Source organism: Mobula hypostoma, chromosome 1 (assembly GCF_963921235.1).
Source record: "Mobula hypostoma chromosome 1, sMobHyp1.1, whole genome shotgun sequence".
NCBI classification, from domain to species: Eukaryota; Metazoa; Chordata; class Chondrichthyes; order Myliobatiformes; family Myliobatidae; genus Mobula; species Mobula hypostoma.
Genome location: NC_086097.1, coordinates 33,339,552 through 33,355,036, shown reverse-complemented (window position 1 = coordinate 33,355,036; position 15,485 = coordinate 33,339,552). Strand labels below are relative to the sequence as shown.

At 43.9% G+C, this 15,485-nt stretch overlaps 1 protein-coding gene across 7 annotated transcripts in view; it reads right to left on the bottom strand.

The window, feature by feature from the left end:
- Positions 1 to 15,485, bottom strand: part of ttll5 (tubulin tyrosine ligase-like family, member 5) — a 508,510-nt gene that overhangs the window by 49,277 nt on the left and 443,748 nt on the right. The window contains exon 31 of one of the 7 annotated variants that reach the window (XM_063046002.1): positions 2,214 to 2,872. The exons of the other annotated variants lie outside the window; for them this stretch is intronic. Within the exon in view, the coding sequence (XP_062902072.1) occupies positions 2,720 to 2,872 (153 nt within the window). The 3' untranslated portion in view covers positions 2,214 to 2,719. Of the gene's footprint in view, positions 1 to 2,213; positions 2,873 to 15,485 lie in introns of those variants that run through there. 7 annotated transcript variants of the gene reach the window in all.

Sequence of the window (15,485 nt, the reverse complement as noted above, 5' to 3'; positions counted from 1 at the left end):
TTTTTCACCTGGAACCTACCAGCCTTCTCCTTCCCACCCTCCCCCCACCTTCTTTATAGGGCCTCTGCCCCCTCCCTCTTCAGTCCTGATGAAGGGTTCCGGCCCAAAACGCTGACTGTTCGTTTCCATGGACGCTGCCCGACCTGCTGAGTTCCTGTAGTGTGTTGTGCAGGTAATCTGTTAATCAGTCATCTGAGTGGGGCTGGTGGTCCACCTGTCCTATCCCACAGGGCAATGAGCTGAGAAAGGGACCGTTGCCTCTCTTCTGTTTCTGTTCCCTCGACAGCGAGGAGGCAGGGCTGACCTTACAGGCACCGAGCAAGTGAAAGGGCTCTGTTAAATCTAGATCCACAACCCAGCACTCCATGAGGAGGTGTGTCCCCCAGCAAACACCAGATCACTGCCTTCAAATGGAAAATTATGAGAGCATTGGGCCAAGAAGAACCCAGAGTGCTTACTGTTCTGAACAGGAATGCCTCTGTAGTCATGTAGATTCTGATCCCTGGGGGACCAGGAAAGAATGTATTTTTATTGAATCATATAATTGAATAAAAGCATGGCAAGTCAATCATAGACTGCTAATGCTTAGAAATCCAAGCACAATTCCAAATGAACAAAATGATGTCTTAGGACATAGGACATAGGACATAGAACAGTGCAGCATAGTACAGGCCATTCAGCCCACATTGTTGTGCCAACCCTTTAACTTAATCTAAGATCAGTCTAGCCCTTCCGTCCTAGATAGCCTTCCAGTTTTCTTTTATCCATGCTCCTATTAGAAGTCTCCTAAACATCTTAAAGTATCTAATGTACCGTGGGGAGCATTATAACTGGTTGCACCATCTGGTAGGGAGGAGTCACTGCACAGGATTGGGAAACGCTGCAGGGGTTTGTAAACTCAGCCAGCTCCATCATGGGCACTAGCCTCCCCACCATTAACCAACTTCAAAGATGATGCTTCAAGGAATGGCATCCATCATTAAGGATCCCCATCCCTTAGGACATGGCCTCTTGTAATTTAAAGTATTTTTATGTATTGCACTGTACTATAGCCACAAAACAAGAAGTTTCATGACATATGTTAGTGATAATAGACCTAACTCTGATTCTGATTCTGCCTCCACTACCACCCCTGGCAGAGCATTCTACACACCCACCACCCTCTGTGCAAAAAACATACAGTACCTCTGGCATTCCCCTTATACTTTCTTCCAATCACCTCAAAATTATGCCCCCTTGAATTAGCCATTTCCTCCTTGGGAAAAAGTCTCTGGCTGTCCACCTTATATATGTCTCTTAACATCTTGTACACCTCTGTTAAGTTACCTCTTATCCTCTTTCACTCCAAAGAGAAAAGCCCTAGTTTGCTCAACCTGTCCTCATAATCCAGGCAGCATCCTGGTAAATCTCCTCTGCACCCTTTCTAAAACTTCCACATCTCTCCTATAATGAGGCGTGCAGAACTGAACACAATACTCCATGTGTGGATGAACCCGAATTTTATAGAGCTGCAAAATTGCCTCACAGCTCTTGAACTCAATCCCCTGACAAAACAGGCCAACACAGCATACACTATCTTAACCACCCTAACAACCTGCACAGTAGCTTTATCTTCTTCCTTGTTCCTTTGCTCAGTAAATATTTCATTCCAACTGTGCATTCACATACTTGTGAACCTGACAATACACTTGATCTTGACTTCTTTTCTTTGTCCTATTGTTTGTTAACATGAGGTGTGAGGTGGAGGTGTCCTCTGGGCTCTTCCAATACATAAAGGTGGTCATGGCCAAAGCACTTGGTGCCATTTCGTTGTGATCAGTGAAATGTGTTGCTCATCTCCTCCTGAACATAAGGCTATCTGCCCAGTGGACAGAGAGTGTGAGCACTTGTCTAGGGTCCTGGCTGGGCTCCAGGGCATGTGAGGTTATGCTGTTGCTGTCATTAACCATGAACATGTACACTACTCCCTGGCCCTGCGGCAGCCACACATGGTTTCTGTAATCCTCAAATTAAAACAAAAGCTTGCATTGAGTGATGCGTCTCTACAGCTGCCGCTAAGTGCCTTCACCAACACATGTCCCAGTTGTTTGAAATAAGGGGCATGGATCATTAACTGATACCATCAAACCCAGCTGGGATGCCTCTGAAGGAAAGCAGATTACAAACAGAAAGTCACGCTGAGCATTACTTAACACAAACTGCTGATCCTTTAGACAAATCAAAATCAGAATCGGGTTTATTATCACTGACATATGTTGTGAAATTTGCTGTTTTGTGGCAGCAGTGCAGTACAAGTCATAAAAATCACTATAAGTTACAGAAATAAATAAATAGTGCAAAAGATGAATAACAAGGTAGCGTTCATGGACCATTCAGAAATGTGATGGCAGAAAGAAAGAAGCTGTTCATGGATCATTGATTCTGGTGCTTCAGGCCTCCTCCCTGATGGTAGTAATGAGAAGAGGGCATGTCCTGGACAGTGAGGGAGTTTAATTATGGATGCCAGCTTCTGAGTTACCGCTTCTTGAAGATGTCCTTTGGTAGGGAGCATTCTGCCCATAAAGGAACTGGCTTAAAGTTTGTCTTAAATATTTTTCTTCTGAATGAAAGACTCTGGCCATTGGTAATATAAAATACTGTAAGTCCAGTTCATTGATTCATTGGCAGCACCAACAGCGTGGAAGCTGTGTGGCCTCGGGTTGTTACACGGACCAGGCCCTCATGCCGTGGCATCATCATCATTACAGTCAACTGAGGGAGGAAGTGCTGAAGGTGGTGTGGGAGAGAGTAGAGACGCGGCAGTCATGCTGGGTTGGAGGCTGGCCCCTGCAGACTGGCTCTCCTGTCGGCACAGCTCTCCAGTGTTTTCTCCCTAGAAGACAAGCTGGATTGATTATCTTCATAAGCAAGAGAAAAAATGCAGATGCTGGAAATCCAAGCAACACAAACAAAATGATGGAGGAGCTCAGCAAGCCAGGAGGGCCTAAGCCTGAAACATCGACCATACTATTTTCCATAGATGCTGCCTAGTCTGCTGAGTTCCTCCAGCATTTTGTGTCTGTTGCTTGATTACCTTCATTTTCAGCTGACCTAACATGAGATGAGAAACTGCTGCGTGCTTGTTCTTGAAAAAATGTGGCTCCAGACAACATCCCATGCACCATCAACCTTCATGTCATGCCACTCATGGACTTGTACTAATATTATTTTGTGCTTTCGTAACTATACGTGCTCTGTGCTGTATGTACTTTGATTTATACTTGGTCCCAGAGGAATGATGTTTCGTTTAGCTGTATACATGTGTATGGTTGAATAACAATTGAACTTAATCTACAATCCTCTGCAACCACATGATCCTCTGGAAGGGAGCCTCAATTCTAGATAGTGCTGCAACCAGTCACAATGCTCTCCAATGTACATCTATAGAAATTTGTTAGAATCTTTAGTAACATATCAAATATCCTCAAACTCCTAAGGAAGTAGAGCTGCTGGTGTGCCTTCTTCATGATTGCATCAATGTGTTGGATCCAAGATAGATCCCTTAAGATATTGATGCCCAGGAACTTGTAGCTGCTCACCCCTTCCACTGCTGATCTCTCAATGCGGACTGATGTGTGTTCTGCCAAAGAGTCTTGGCCCAAAACGCTGACTGTACTATTTTCCACAGATGCTACCTGGGCCACTGAGTTCCTCCAGCATTTTGTGTCTGTTGTTTGGATTTCCAGCATCTGAAGATTTTCTCTTGTTTCAGATGTGTGTTCTCCTGACTTCCCCTTCCTGAAGTCCATAATCAATTCTTTAGTCTTGTCAACAGTGAATGTGAGTTTGTTGTTGCGACACCACTCAACCAGTTGATCTAACTCACTTCTGTAGGCCTCCTTTTTGTCATCTGAAATTCTGCCAACAATAGCTAATTTATAGATGGTGTTTGTCCTGAGCCCAGCTACACAGTCAAAGCTACACAAAAACTTGCCATGATGGACAGAAAGATACTTCAGGCGAGTACATCAACAGCACTTATAGTCACAAGAGTAAAACTACACAGAAAAATGTCCTTTGGTCCAAATGGTCCAAGCTGACCACAGCATCCACCCTGCTAATCCCAGTTGCCTTCATCAGGTCATAACCCTACAAACCATTGCCCTCCATGTACCTATCCAAATGCCTCTTAAATGTTGGAATTGCCTTTAAAAGACATTGTTCAGGACATGGATTATAAAGGTTTAGACGGATAGGGGCGAAAGATGGGAAATTGGGACCAGCTGAGATGAGAATTTTGGTTGGCATGGACCAGTAGGGCCAAAGGGCCTCTTTCACAATGTTGATTTCAAAATCAGACCGGTCGCAGTCTTGAGATCATCACTATTGTAGGAAGAGGAAAACTACAGAGGAGGTCATGACTTGGACTCAGATCCATTCTCTCCCCATAGATTGACTCACGTTCAATCTAACTACCTCCTGCCTCTCACCTAAATATTTATGCTGACTGCTCCTTTTGCTCCTTCAAACCCTAATCCATGTGAACTGGGTGACTCTGAATTCTGAAAGTACATACCCTAGATCTAGGTGCCCCTCTCAACATCTTCTTCCAATACCTCACCTCAGAGACCAATACACCTCAATAAGTCACTAAGTCATGGTCCAAGCTGCTAAATCACTTATCATGCAGGACCTCTGTAATCTAGCTAAACATCCCCGGGCACATCCCCATGGGGCTGCCAGTGACTTCCTGTCCATATACTTGTTTCAATACAAAGTGGCAACTGGCCAGTCGCAGACCAGAAGAATTAATCTTTTTCAGGAAACAGGAGTATGAATCTAAAATGCCAAAGAAGGAAGTACTGGCAAGTAATATCACAACAAGCAGTGAGACTATGGATATATAAAGAGGAAATGGGCAGCTGGGATAAGGGTGGAACAGCTGGAGAACAGGACCAGTGAATTAATGATCTTTGCTTTAAATACACTTTAACAACACTGTGATCACTACACTTTGGACATCTTATTGTTCTAATTGTGTTCTTTCTTGTTAAAATTGTGTATAATTTAGGTTAAATGTATATTTTTTTCTTTTGAAGCTATTTATTTGATGCTATGTGCTTGTGACGCTGCAACAATTACACCCATTGGCCACTTTATTAGGTACACCTGTACACCTGCTCATTAATGCACATATCTAATCAACCAATCATGTGGCAACAACTCAGTGAATAAAAGCATGCAGGCATGGTCAAGAGGTTCAGTTGTTGCTCACATCAGAATGGGGAAGAAATGTGATCTAATTGACTTTGACCGTGGAATAATTATTGGTACCTAATGGGGTGGTTTGATTATCTTAGAAACTACTGATCTCCTGAGATTTTCATGCACACCAGTGTCTAGAGTTTACAGAGAATGGTGCGAAAATCAAAACAACAAAAAACATCCAGTGAGTGGCAGTTCTGTTGTCAATAAGAGATCAGAGAAAAATGGCCAGATTGTCCAGATTGATTCATGTTGGCAGGAAGGCAACAGTAGTTCAAATAACCATGCGTTACAACAGTGCAGAGAGCATCTCTGAACGCACAACACATTGAACCTTGATGTGGATGGGCTACAGCAGGAGAAAACTTACATGCAGTGGCCACTTTATTAGATACAGGAGGTTAGTGTTAATGTTCAGAGAGGGGAACTCTGCAAATATCCCAAAGGTGGAAATGTTTCCCAAGAGCATGAAGAACTTGCAACAATTTCCATCATGAGGGAGAGGGTATTAGGAACATTAGTGGGACTAAAGATGAGTAAGTCACCACGACCAGATGTACTTCACACACAGATATTTATTTATTTATTTAGCAAACAATGCGTAGTAGTCCCTTCTGGCCCTTCAAGCCACGCCACCCCAGCAACCCGACAACCCCGCAAGGGTCTGTCTGTCCATCTATCTATCTATCTATTGAGATACTGCACCAAATAGGTCCTTCCAGTCCTTCGAGCTGCGCCACCCAGAAACCCCTGACTTAACCCTAGCCGAATCATGGGACAACTTACAATGACCTATTGACTGACCAACCAGCACTCCTTTGCACTGTGGGAGGAAACCAGAGTACCTAGGGAAAACCCATTTAATCCAGGGAAAACGGTATTGGCTATCCACTCTATTGATGCCTCTTATCATCTTATGTATCTCTATCAAGTCAGCTGTCATCCTCCTTCACTCCAAAGCCCTAGCTCGCTCAGTCTACCCTCATAAGGCATGCTCTCTAATCCAGGTAGCGTTGTGGTAAATCTCCTCTGTCCCCTCTCTAGAGCTACCACATCCTTCTGATAATGAGGTGACCAGATCTAAACACAATACCCCAAATGTGATTTAACCAGGGTTTTATAGAGCTGTAGCATTACCTCATCGCTCTTGAACTCAATCCCCCAGTGAATGCCAACACACATACAACTTCTTAACCACCCACTAATTTTTTTGAGGATGTAGATAATGTATTTGGATTTGCAAAAGGCTCTTACAAGGCTGGGCACAAGATAAGAGTTTATAGCATTTAGGAAAATGCGTTAACATGGTTTAAAAATTGATTATCATATTGAAGATAGTGTTGGAATAATTGGTCTTTTTTAGGGTGAAAGTTTATAATTAGGGTTCGGGGTTTAAGGTATAACAATTATGGAGGACATGTTGCGATGGAGGCCTATGACTAGTGGTGTGTCTCAGGGGTTAGTGTCAAGATGCCTAGTTCATTACTTATGTAAACAATTTGAATGTGAATGTACAAAGTGTGATTAGCAAATTTGCTGATGATATAAAATCAGGGGGCCTTGTTGATAGTGAGGCGGGTTAGAATGAATTACAAAGTTAGGAAGATGGGCTAAGGAATGGCAAATGGATTTCAGTTTAGATGCGTGTGAGGTTAGGAGTTGGTTAGATCATCCTCATGCAGAACCATGAACTATTTCTGAAGATTTACTATTTTATAAGATTTCCTTAAGATTTGCCACGGGTTATTGAATCATAGAGCATTACAGCACAGAAAGAGACCACTTGGCCCATCTAGTCCATGCTGGACTGTTATTCTGTCTAGTCCTATAGGCACTCGGACCATAGCCCTGCATACCTCCAATATATGTACTTATCCAAACTTCTCCTAAATGCTGATATCAAACCTGCATTCACCACTCCCGCTGGCAACCTCATTCTCACACTCGCTCAACTCTCATCACCCTCCAAGTGAAGAAGTTCCCCCTCGGATTCCCCTTAAATATTTCACCTTTCACCCTTAAGCTATAACCTGTAGTTCTGGTCTCACCCAACCACAGTGGAAAACACCTGCTTGCATTTACCCTATCTATATCCCTCATATTTTTGTATGCATCTATCAAATCTCCCCTCATTTTTCTGTGCTTCAGGGAAGAAAGTGCTAATCTATGCTACATGTGCGCAAAGGCCTCTTTATGACCTGATCTACCTTTGATGCCACTTTCAAGGAATTATGGGGCGAGATTCCCAGATCCCTCTGTTCTAAGGCACTTCTCAGTGTCCAACCGTGGTTTTTCCTGCTGAAGTGCAACACCATTTAACACCATTTAATCTACCATTTTTCAGTTCATTTATCTACTGCCTCATGTTTTACTATATATTCTCAGTTCAGCTCTGTTAACTCTGCCTTTGTAGCTTTGTAATTGCTTTTATTTAAGCCTAAAAAAGTGTGTTCTGACCCAGTTTCCCACAACCAAACAGAACAAGGAATTGTGTTTGGCAGCTCTATGGCGTCAGTACAAAGTGGCTGCACCCTGTGCCACCTTGAACCGCTGGGCAGCCACGCTTCCTAGTAATCTCTGCCACAGAGGAGGACCAGGAAAAAAAATCTCCTGGAAGCATCACTACCTTCAAGTTCCCTCCCAAGCCACATGTTGTCCTGACTTCAATAATCATTTGACTCTCCTTTATACTTGTGTACTGAAGAATTGTCATTGTTCAGTACCTAAGTGCAAAGGAGAGCAAAATGATTTTACTCCGGATCTGATGCAGTATAAAAAAACACAATAAGCATAAAAAACACAGTAAAAACACAATAAATATAAATACATAAGATTAGCTTATATACATAGACTGATTGTGCATAAAGTGACGCTAGGAAAATCATTTATCATTCCTGGGACCAAGTTCAGAAACATGTTGTAGCACAGGACCTTTCAAAGCGCAAACTCCATAGTTCAACATTTCCTTCTCCAGGAGAAACTAGGACTCAGATTCAGATTCAGTTAATCATTTTATGTACAGTATGATACCAACATTGAAATATACAGTTAAATGCATCATTTGCTGAAACAACCAACACATCCAAGGATGTGCTGGGGGCAGCCCACAAGTGTCATCACACATTCCAGCACAAACATGACATACCCACAATCTTTAACAAAACAACACAAGCAGCCTCTTGGGCATCAAGACCCACATCCTACAGAATGTTAAATTTGATACACACATTCTACCCCGTACAGTGATTGGACAAGTGGAGTTACTTGATGCTGAAGCGAACCTGACTCTTTGCAAGAGGCAGTCGATAGGAAACAGGCTTCCTCCCGCCCCTCCCCCACTAATTTCCAGTGGAGTTTCCAGGAATGCCTCCACACACACTCTCCTGGCCTGTACCCAACGTAATATTGGTGTAATACTTTAACTCAGTTAAGGAAAAGCAATCCTGTGGGTTATTTAATAATAAAACTGTGCAGGCCAAAGGGGAACACTGTTGTATAAACGCAGTTAATGAATTCCAACTGGCATCGCACCTGCAACCACTAACCCAAGCCAGATCACCCGTATGCGATGTCTGCTGCTGGCAATAACGCAGCATCGCAGATATACGGAGAGCTCTTGCAGTGAGAGTGGCTGAGAGTTTCCATTGCCACTGCCCAGAGGTACTGAGGTCAAACACGTTAACCCCAACACTGTATAGGCTATTGCACCTGGGAAGAGCTTGGATTTTCCCTGGGCAATCTCTTGGATTCGAGAATACAGAGGAGCATACAGAAATACATTGCAGTTGTATAGGGGTGTATAAAATTGTGAGGGGAATAGGAAGGGTGAATGAACTCAGTCTTTTTCTTAAAGTTGGGAAATCAAGCACTACAGGGCACAGGTTTAAGGTGAGGGGAGAAGGACTTAATAGGAACCTGAGGGGCAAATTTTACATGCGGAGGTAGGTGGGTATATGTAACGAACTGCCATAGGAAGTAGTTGAGGCAGGCACATAACAACATTTAAGACACTTGAATAGGTACATGGATAGGAATGGTTTAGAGGGCTATGAACCAAACACCGGCAAATGGGACTTGGTCATAGATGGGAATCTTGGTCAGTATGGATCAGTTGGGCTGATGGGCCTACTTCCATGCTGCATGACTCCATGACTCAAAGGATGGCTTGTTTCCACTGCAGGTTTGTGAAGTGAGTAATGAGAGTTGTTGGGGATCTGTAAGCTCTGCTACAGTAGGGCAGCTGTCACTGGATAGATCTCACACACCGACATATGCAGGGGCATAGCTTGGAGGGATATGGGCTGAATGCAGGAAATTGGGACTAACTGGGTGGGCGCCGCAGGTGGGCCAAAGGGGCTGTACTATGCTGTATTGTCTATGACTCTATGACAACATCTGCTCGTGATGTTTGCCAACTCCTGTGCTTCATCTCCTTGCCACAGAGCCAAAAAGGTGGGGGGGTCTAGGTGCACACATTCCCACTGAAAATCAATTGAATAGGTAACAAGTTTATTTATTTATTTAGTTTTATTTTCTATTTAGAGATAGATTGTTGATAGGCCCTTCCTGCCCTTTGAGCTACAGCACCCAGCAACTCCTGATTTAACCTCAGACTCAACATGGGACAATTTACAATGACCGATTAACCTACTAACCAGTACGTCTTTGGAACGTGGGAGGAAACCAGATGACCACAGAAAACCCATGCATTCCATGGGGTGGATGTACAGGTTCCTGACAGATGACGCCGGAATTGACTCCGCATTCGGATGGCCTGAGCTGCAATAGTGTTGTGCTAATCACCATGCTACTGTGGTGCCCCCATTGTAATTGTGTAATCTTCCATTGCTGTTTTACAGAGAACATAGAACACTATAGCACAGTACAAACCCTTCGCCAACGATGCTGTGCTGACCTTTTAACCTACTCCAAGATCAATCTAATCCTTCCTTTTCACATAGCTTTCCATTTTCCTATCATCCATGTGCCTATTTAAGAGTTTCTTAAATGTCTCTAACGTATCTCCATTGTGTTCCATGCACCCACAACACTCGGTGTAAAATTTTTACCTCTGACATCCCCCTTTATACTTACCTCCAATCACCTTAATATTATGTCCTCTGGTATTAGTCATTTCTGGCCTGGGGAAAAGTCTCTGGCTGACCACTTGATTTAAAGTCATAAAGTCATAGAAAACTACAGCACAGAAATAGACTCTTTGGCCCAACTAGTCCATGCTGAACCATTTAAACTGCTTAATCCCATCGACCTGCGCCTGGACCATAGCCCTCCATAATCCTCCCATCCATATACCCATCCAAACTGTTCTTAAACTTTGAAATTGAAATTGCATCCAACACTTGCACTGGAAGCTCATTCCACACTCTCTCCACCCTTTGAGTGAAGAAGTTTCCCCTCATGTTCCCTCTTAAACATTTCACCTTTCACACTTAACCCATGATGTTGTAGTCTCACCCAACCTCAGTAGAAAAAGCCTGCTTGCATTTACTCTATCTATACTCCTCATAATTTTGTATACCTCCATCAAATCTCCTCTCAACCTTCTATGTTCTAGGGAATGAAGTTCTGACCTCTTCAACCTTTCCTTATAACTCAGGTCCTCCAGTCCTGGCAACATCCTTGTAAATTTTCTCTGTACTCTTTCAACCTTATTTACATCTTCTCTGTAGGGAGGTGACTAAAATTGCACGCAATACTCCAAATTAGGCCTCACTAATGTCTTACTCAACTCAGAATCAGAATCAGAATCAGGTTTATCACCAGCATGTGATGTGAAATTTGTTAACTTAGCAGCAGCAGTTTAGTGCAATACATAATCTAGCAGAGAAAGAAAACAATAATAAAATAAAAAAAAATAATAATCAATAAACAAGTAAATCAATTACATATATTGAATAGATGAAAAAACATGCAAAAACAGAAATACTGTATTTTAAAAAATGAGTTAGTGTCCATAGGTTCAATGTCCATTTAGGAATTGGATGGCAGAGGGGAAGAAACTATTCCTGAATCGCTGAGTGTGTGCCTTCAGGCTTCTGTACCTCCTACCTGATGGTAACAGTGAGAAAAGGGCATGCCCTGGGTGCTGGAGGTCCTTAATAATGGACACTGCCTTTCTGAGCATACCGCTCCCTAAAGATGTCCTGGGTACTTTGTAGGCTAGTGCCCAAGATGGAGCTGACTAGATTTACAACCTTCTACAGCTTCTTTCGGTCCTGTGCAGTAGCCCTTCCATACCAGACAGTGATACAGCCTGTCAGAATGCTCTCCATGGTACAACTGTAGACACTTTTGAGTGTATTTGTTGACATGCCAAATCTCTTCAAACTCCTTATTAAGTATAGCCACTGCCTTGCCTTCTTTATAACTACATTGATATGTTGGGACCAGGTTAGATCCTCAGAGATCTTGACACCCAGGAACTTGAAGCTGCTCACTCTTTCCACTTCTGATCCCTCTATGAGGATTGGTATGTGTTCCTTTGTCTTACCCTTCCTGAAGTCCACAATCAGCTCTTTTGTCTTACTGTTGTTGAGTGCCAGGTTGTTGCTGCGGCACCATTCCACTAGTTGGCATATCTCACTCCTGTATGCCCTCTCGTCACCACCTGAGACTCTACCAACAATGGTTGTATCGTCAGTATACTTATAGATGGTATTTGAGCTACGCCTAGCCACACAGTCATGTGTATATAGAGAGTAGAGCGGTGGGCTAAGCACACACCCCTGAGATGCACCAGTGTTGATAGTCACCGAGGAGGAGATATTATCACCAATCCGCACAGATTGTGGTCTTCCTGGTTAGGAAGTCGAGGATCCAATTGCAGAGGGAGGTACAGAGGCCCAGGTTTTGCAACTTCTCAATCAGGATTGTGGGAATGATGGTATTTAATGCTGAGCTATAGTCGATGAACAGCATCCTGACGTAGGTGTTTGTGTTGTCCAGGTTGTCTAAAACCGTGTGAAGAGCCATTGAGATTGTGTCTGTTGTTGACCTATGGTGGCGATAGACAAATTGCAATGGGTCCAGGTCCTTGCTGAGGCACAAGTTCAGTCTAGTCATGACCAACCTCTCAAAACATTTGTCAATGTGAGTGCTACCGGGCGATAGTCATTAAGGCAGCCCACATTATTCTTCTTAGACACTGATATAACTGTTGCCTTTTTGAAGCAAGTGGAAACTTCCACCCATAGCACTGAGAGGTTGAAGATGTCCTTGAATACTCCCACTAGTTGGTTGGCACAGGTTTTCAGAGCCCTACCTTACGCCTTTAACATAATATCCCACCTCCTATACTCTGTACTTTGATTTATGGCGTTCAATGTGCCAAAAGCTTTCTTGATGACATTTTATACCTGTGCCACCCCTTCCAATGAAGTTTTCCCAGATCCCTTTGTTTTCCCACAATCCTCAGTGCCCTAATGTTTACTGTGTACGACTTACCCTGGCGGGTCCTACCAAAGTGAAATACCTTGCACTTCTGTCCATCAAATTCCATCAGTACTTTTTCAGCTGGTCCAGTTAATCACATTATCATCCAGAACATTGATACAGATGACAAACAGCAACATATCCAGCACCAATCCCTACAGAACTCCACTAGTCACATGCCTCCATTTAGAGACCCAACCATCTACGACCAATCCCTGGCTTTTCTCACAACGTCAATGTCAAATCCAATTTCATGCCAAGTGTCCAAACCTTGTTGAACAACCTCCTATGTGGGACCATGTCAAATGCCTTGCTAAAGTCTATGTAGACAACATCTACCGCCTTGCCTTCATCAACTTTCTTCGTAACTTCCTCTAAAATTCTATAAGATTGGTTAGACACAACCTACCATGCACAAAGCCATGCTGACTAACCCTAATCAGTCCATGTCAATCCAGTCTGGGTCAGGTCACAGATCTCTCAGTGGGTGAGCATCTGGGGGACAGTGACCACCACTTCCTGACCTTCAGCATTATCATGGAAAAGGATAGATTCAGAGAGGACAGGAACATTTTTAATTGGGGAAGGGCCAATTATGAGGCTATAAGGCTAGAACTTGCGGGTGTGAATTGACCTAATGTTTTTGCAGGGAAATGTACTATGGACATGTGGTCAATGTTTAGAGATCTCTTGCAGGATGGTAGGGATAAACTTGTCCCAGTAAGGAAGATAAAGACTGGTAGGGTGAAGGAACCATGGGTGACTAGTGAGGTGGAAAATCTAGTCAGGTGGAAGAAGGCAGCATACATGAGGTTTAGGAAGCAAGGATCAGATGGGTCTATTGAGGAATATAGGGTAGCAAGAAAGTAGTATAAGAAAGGGCTGAGAAGAGCAAGAAGGGGGCATGAGAAGGCCTTGGTGAATAGGGTAAAGGAAAACCCCAAGGCATTCTTCAATTATGTGAAGAACGAAAGGATGACAGGAGTGAAGGTAGGACTGATTAGCGATAAGGGTGGGAAGATGAGTCTGGAGGCTGTGGAAGTGAGCGAGGTCCTCAATGAATACTTCTCTTTGGTATTCACCAATGAGAGGGAACTTGATGACGATGAGGACAATATGAGTGAGGTTGATGTTCTGGAGCATGTTGATATTAAGGCAGAGGAGGTGTTGGAGTTATTAAAATACATTAGGACGGATAAGTCCCTGGGGCCTGACGGAATATTCCCCAGGCTGCTCCACGAGGCAAGAGAAGAGATTGCTGAGCCTCTGGCTAGGATCTTTATGTCCTCGTTGTCCACGGGAATGGTACCAAAGGATTGGAGGGAGGCGAATGTTGTCCCCTTGTTCAAAAAAGGTAGTAAGGGTAATCCGGGTAATTATAGACCAGTGAGCCTTACGTCTGTGGTGGGAAAGCTGTTGGAAAAGATTCTTAGAGATAGGATCTATGGGCATTTAGAGAATCATGGTATGATCAGGTATAGTCAGCATGGCTTTGTGAAGGGCAGATCGTGTCTACAAGCCTGATAGAGTTCCTTGAGGAGGTGACCAGGCATATAGATAAGGGTAGAGCAGTGGATGTGATCGATATGGATTCTAATAAGGCATTTGACAAGGTTCCACACCGTAGGCTTATTCAGAAAGTTAGAAGGCATGGGATCCAGGGAAGTTTGGCCAGGTGGATTCAGAATTGGCTTGCCTACAGAAGGCACTGGGTCATGGTGGAGGGAGTACATTCAGATTGGAGGGTTGTGACTAGTGGTGTCCCACAAGGATCGGTTCTGGGACCTCTACTTTTCGTGATTTTTATTAGCGACCTGGATGTGGGGGTAGAAGGGTGGGTTGGAAAGTTTGCAGACGACACAAAGGTTGGTGGTGTTGTAGATAGTGCAGAGGATTGTCAAAGATTGCAGTGAGACATTGATGGGTTGCAGAAGTGGGCTGAGAAATGGCAGATGGAGTTCAACCCGGAGACGTGTGAGGTGGTACACTTTGGAAGGACAAACTCCAAGGCAGAGTACAAAGTAAATGGCAGGATACTTGGTAGTGTGGAGGAGCAGAGGGATCTGGGGGTACATGTCCACAGATCCCCGAAAGTTGCCTCACAGGTAGATAGGGTAGTTAAGAAAGCTTATGGGGCGTTAGCTTTCATAAGTCGAGGGATAGAGTTTAAGAGTCGCAAGGTAATGATGCAGCTCTATGACACAACTCCCTTGTCCATTCATCCCCCCCATCCCTCCCCACTGATCTCCCTCCTGGCACTTATCCGTGTAAGCTGAACAAGTGCTACACATGCCCTTACACTTCTTCCCTTACCACCATTCAGGGCCCCAAACAGTCCTTCCAGGTGAGTCAACACTTCACCTGTGAGTCGACTGGGGTGATATACTGTGTCCGGTGCTCCTGATGTGGCCTTTTATATATTGGCGAGACCCGATGCAGACTGGGAGACCGCTGTGCTGAACATCTACGCTCTGTCCACCAGAGAAAGCAGGATCTCCCAGTAGCCACACATTTTAATTCCACATCCCATTCCCATTCTGACATGTCTATCCACGGCCTCCTCTACTGTAAAGATGAAGCTACACTCAGGTTGGAGGAACAACACCTTGTATTCCGTCTGGGTAGCCTCCAACCTGATGGCATGAACATCGACTTCTCTAACTTCCGCTAGGCCCCATCTCCCCCTCGTACCCCATCTGTTACTTATTTTTATGCACACATTCTTTCTCTCACTCTCCTTTTTCTCCCTCTGTCCCTCTGAATATACCTCTTGCCCATCCTCTGGGTCC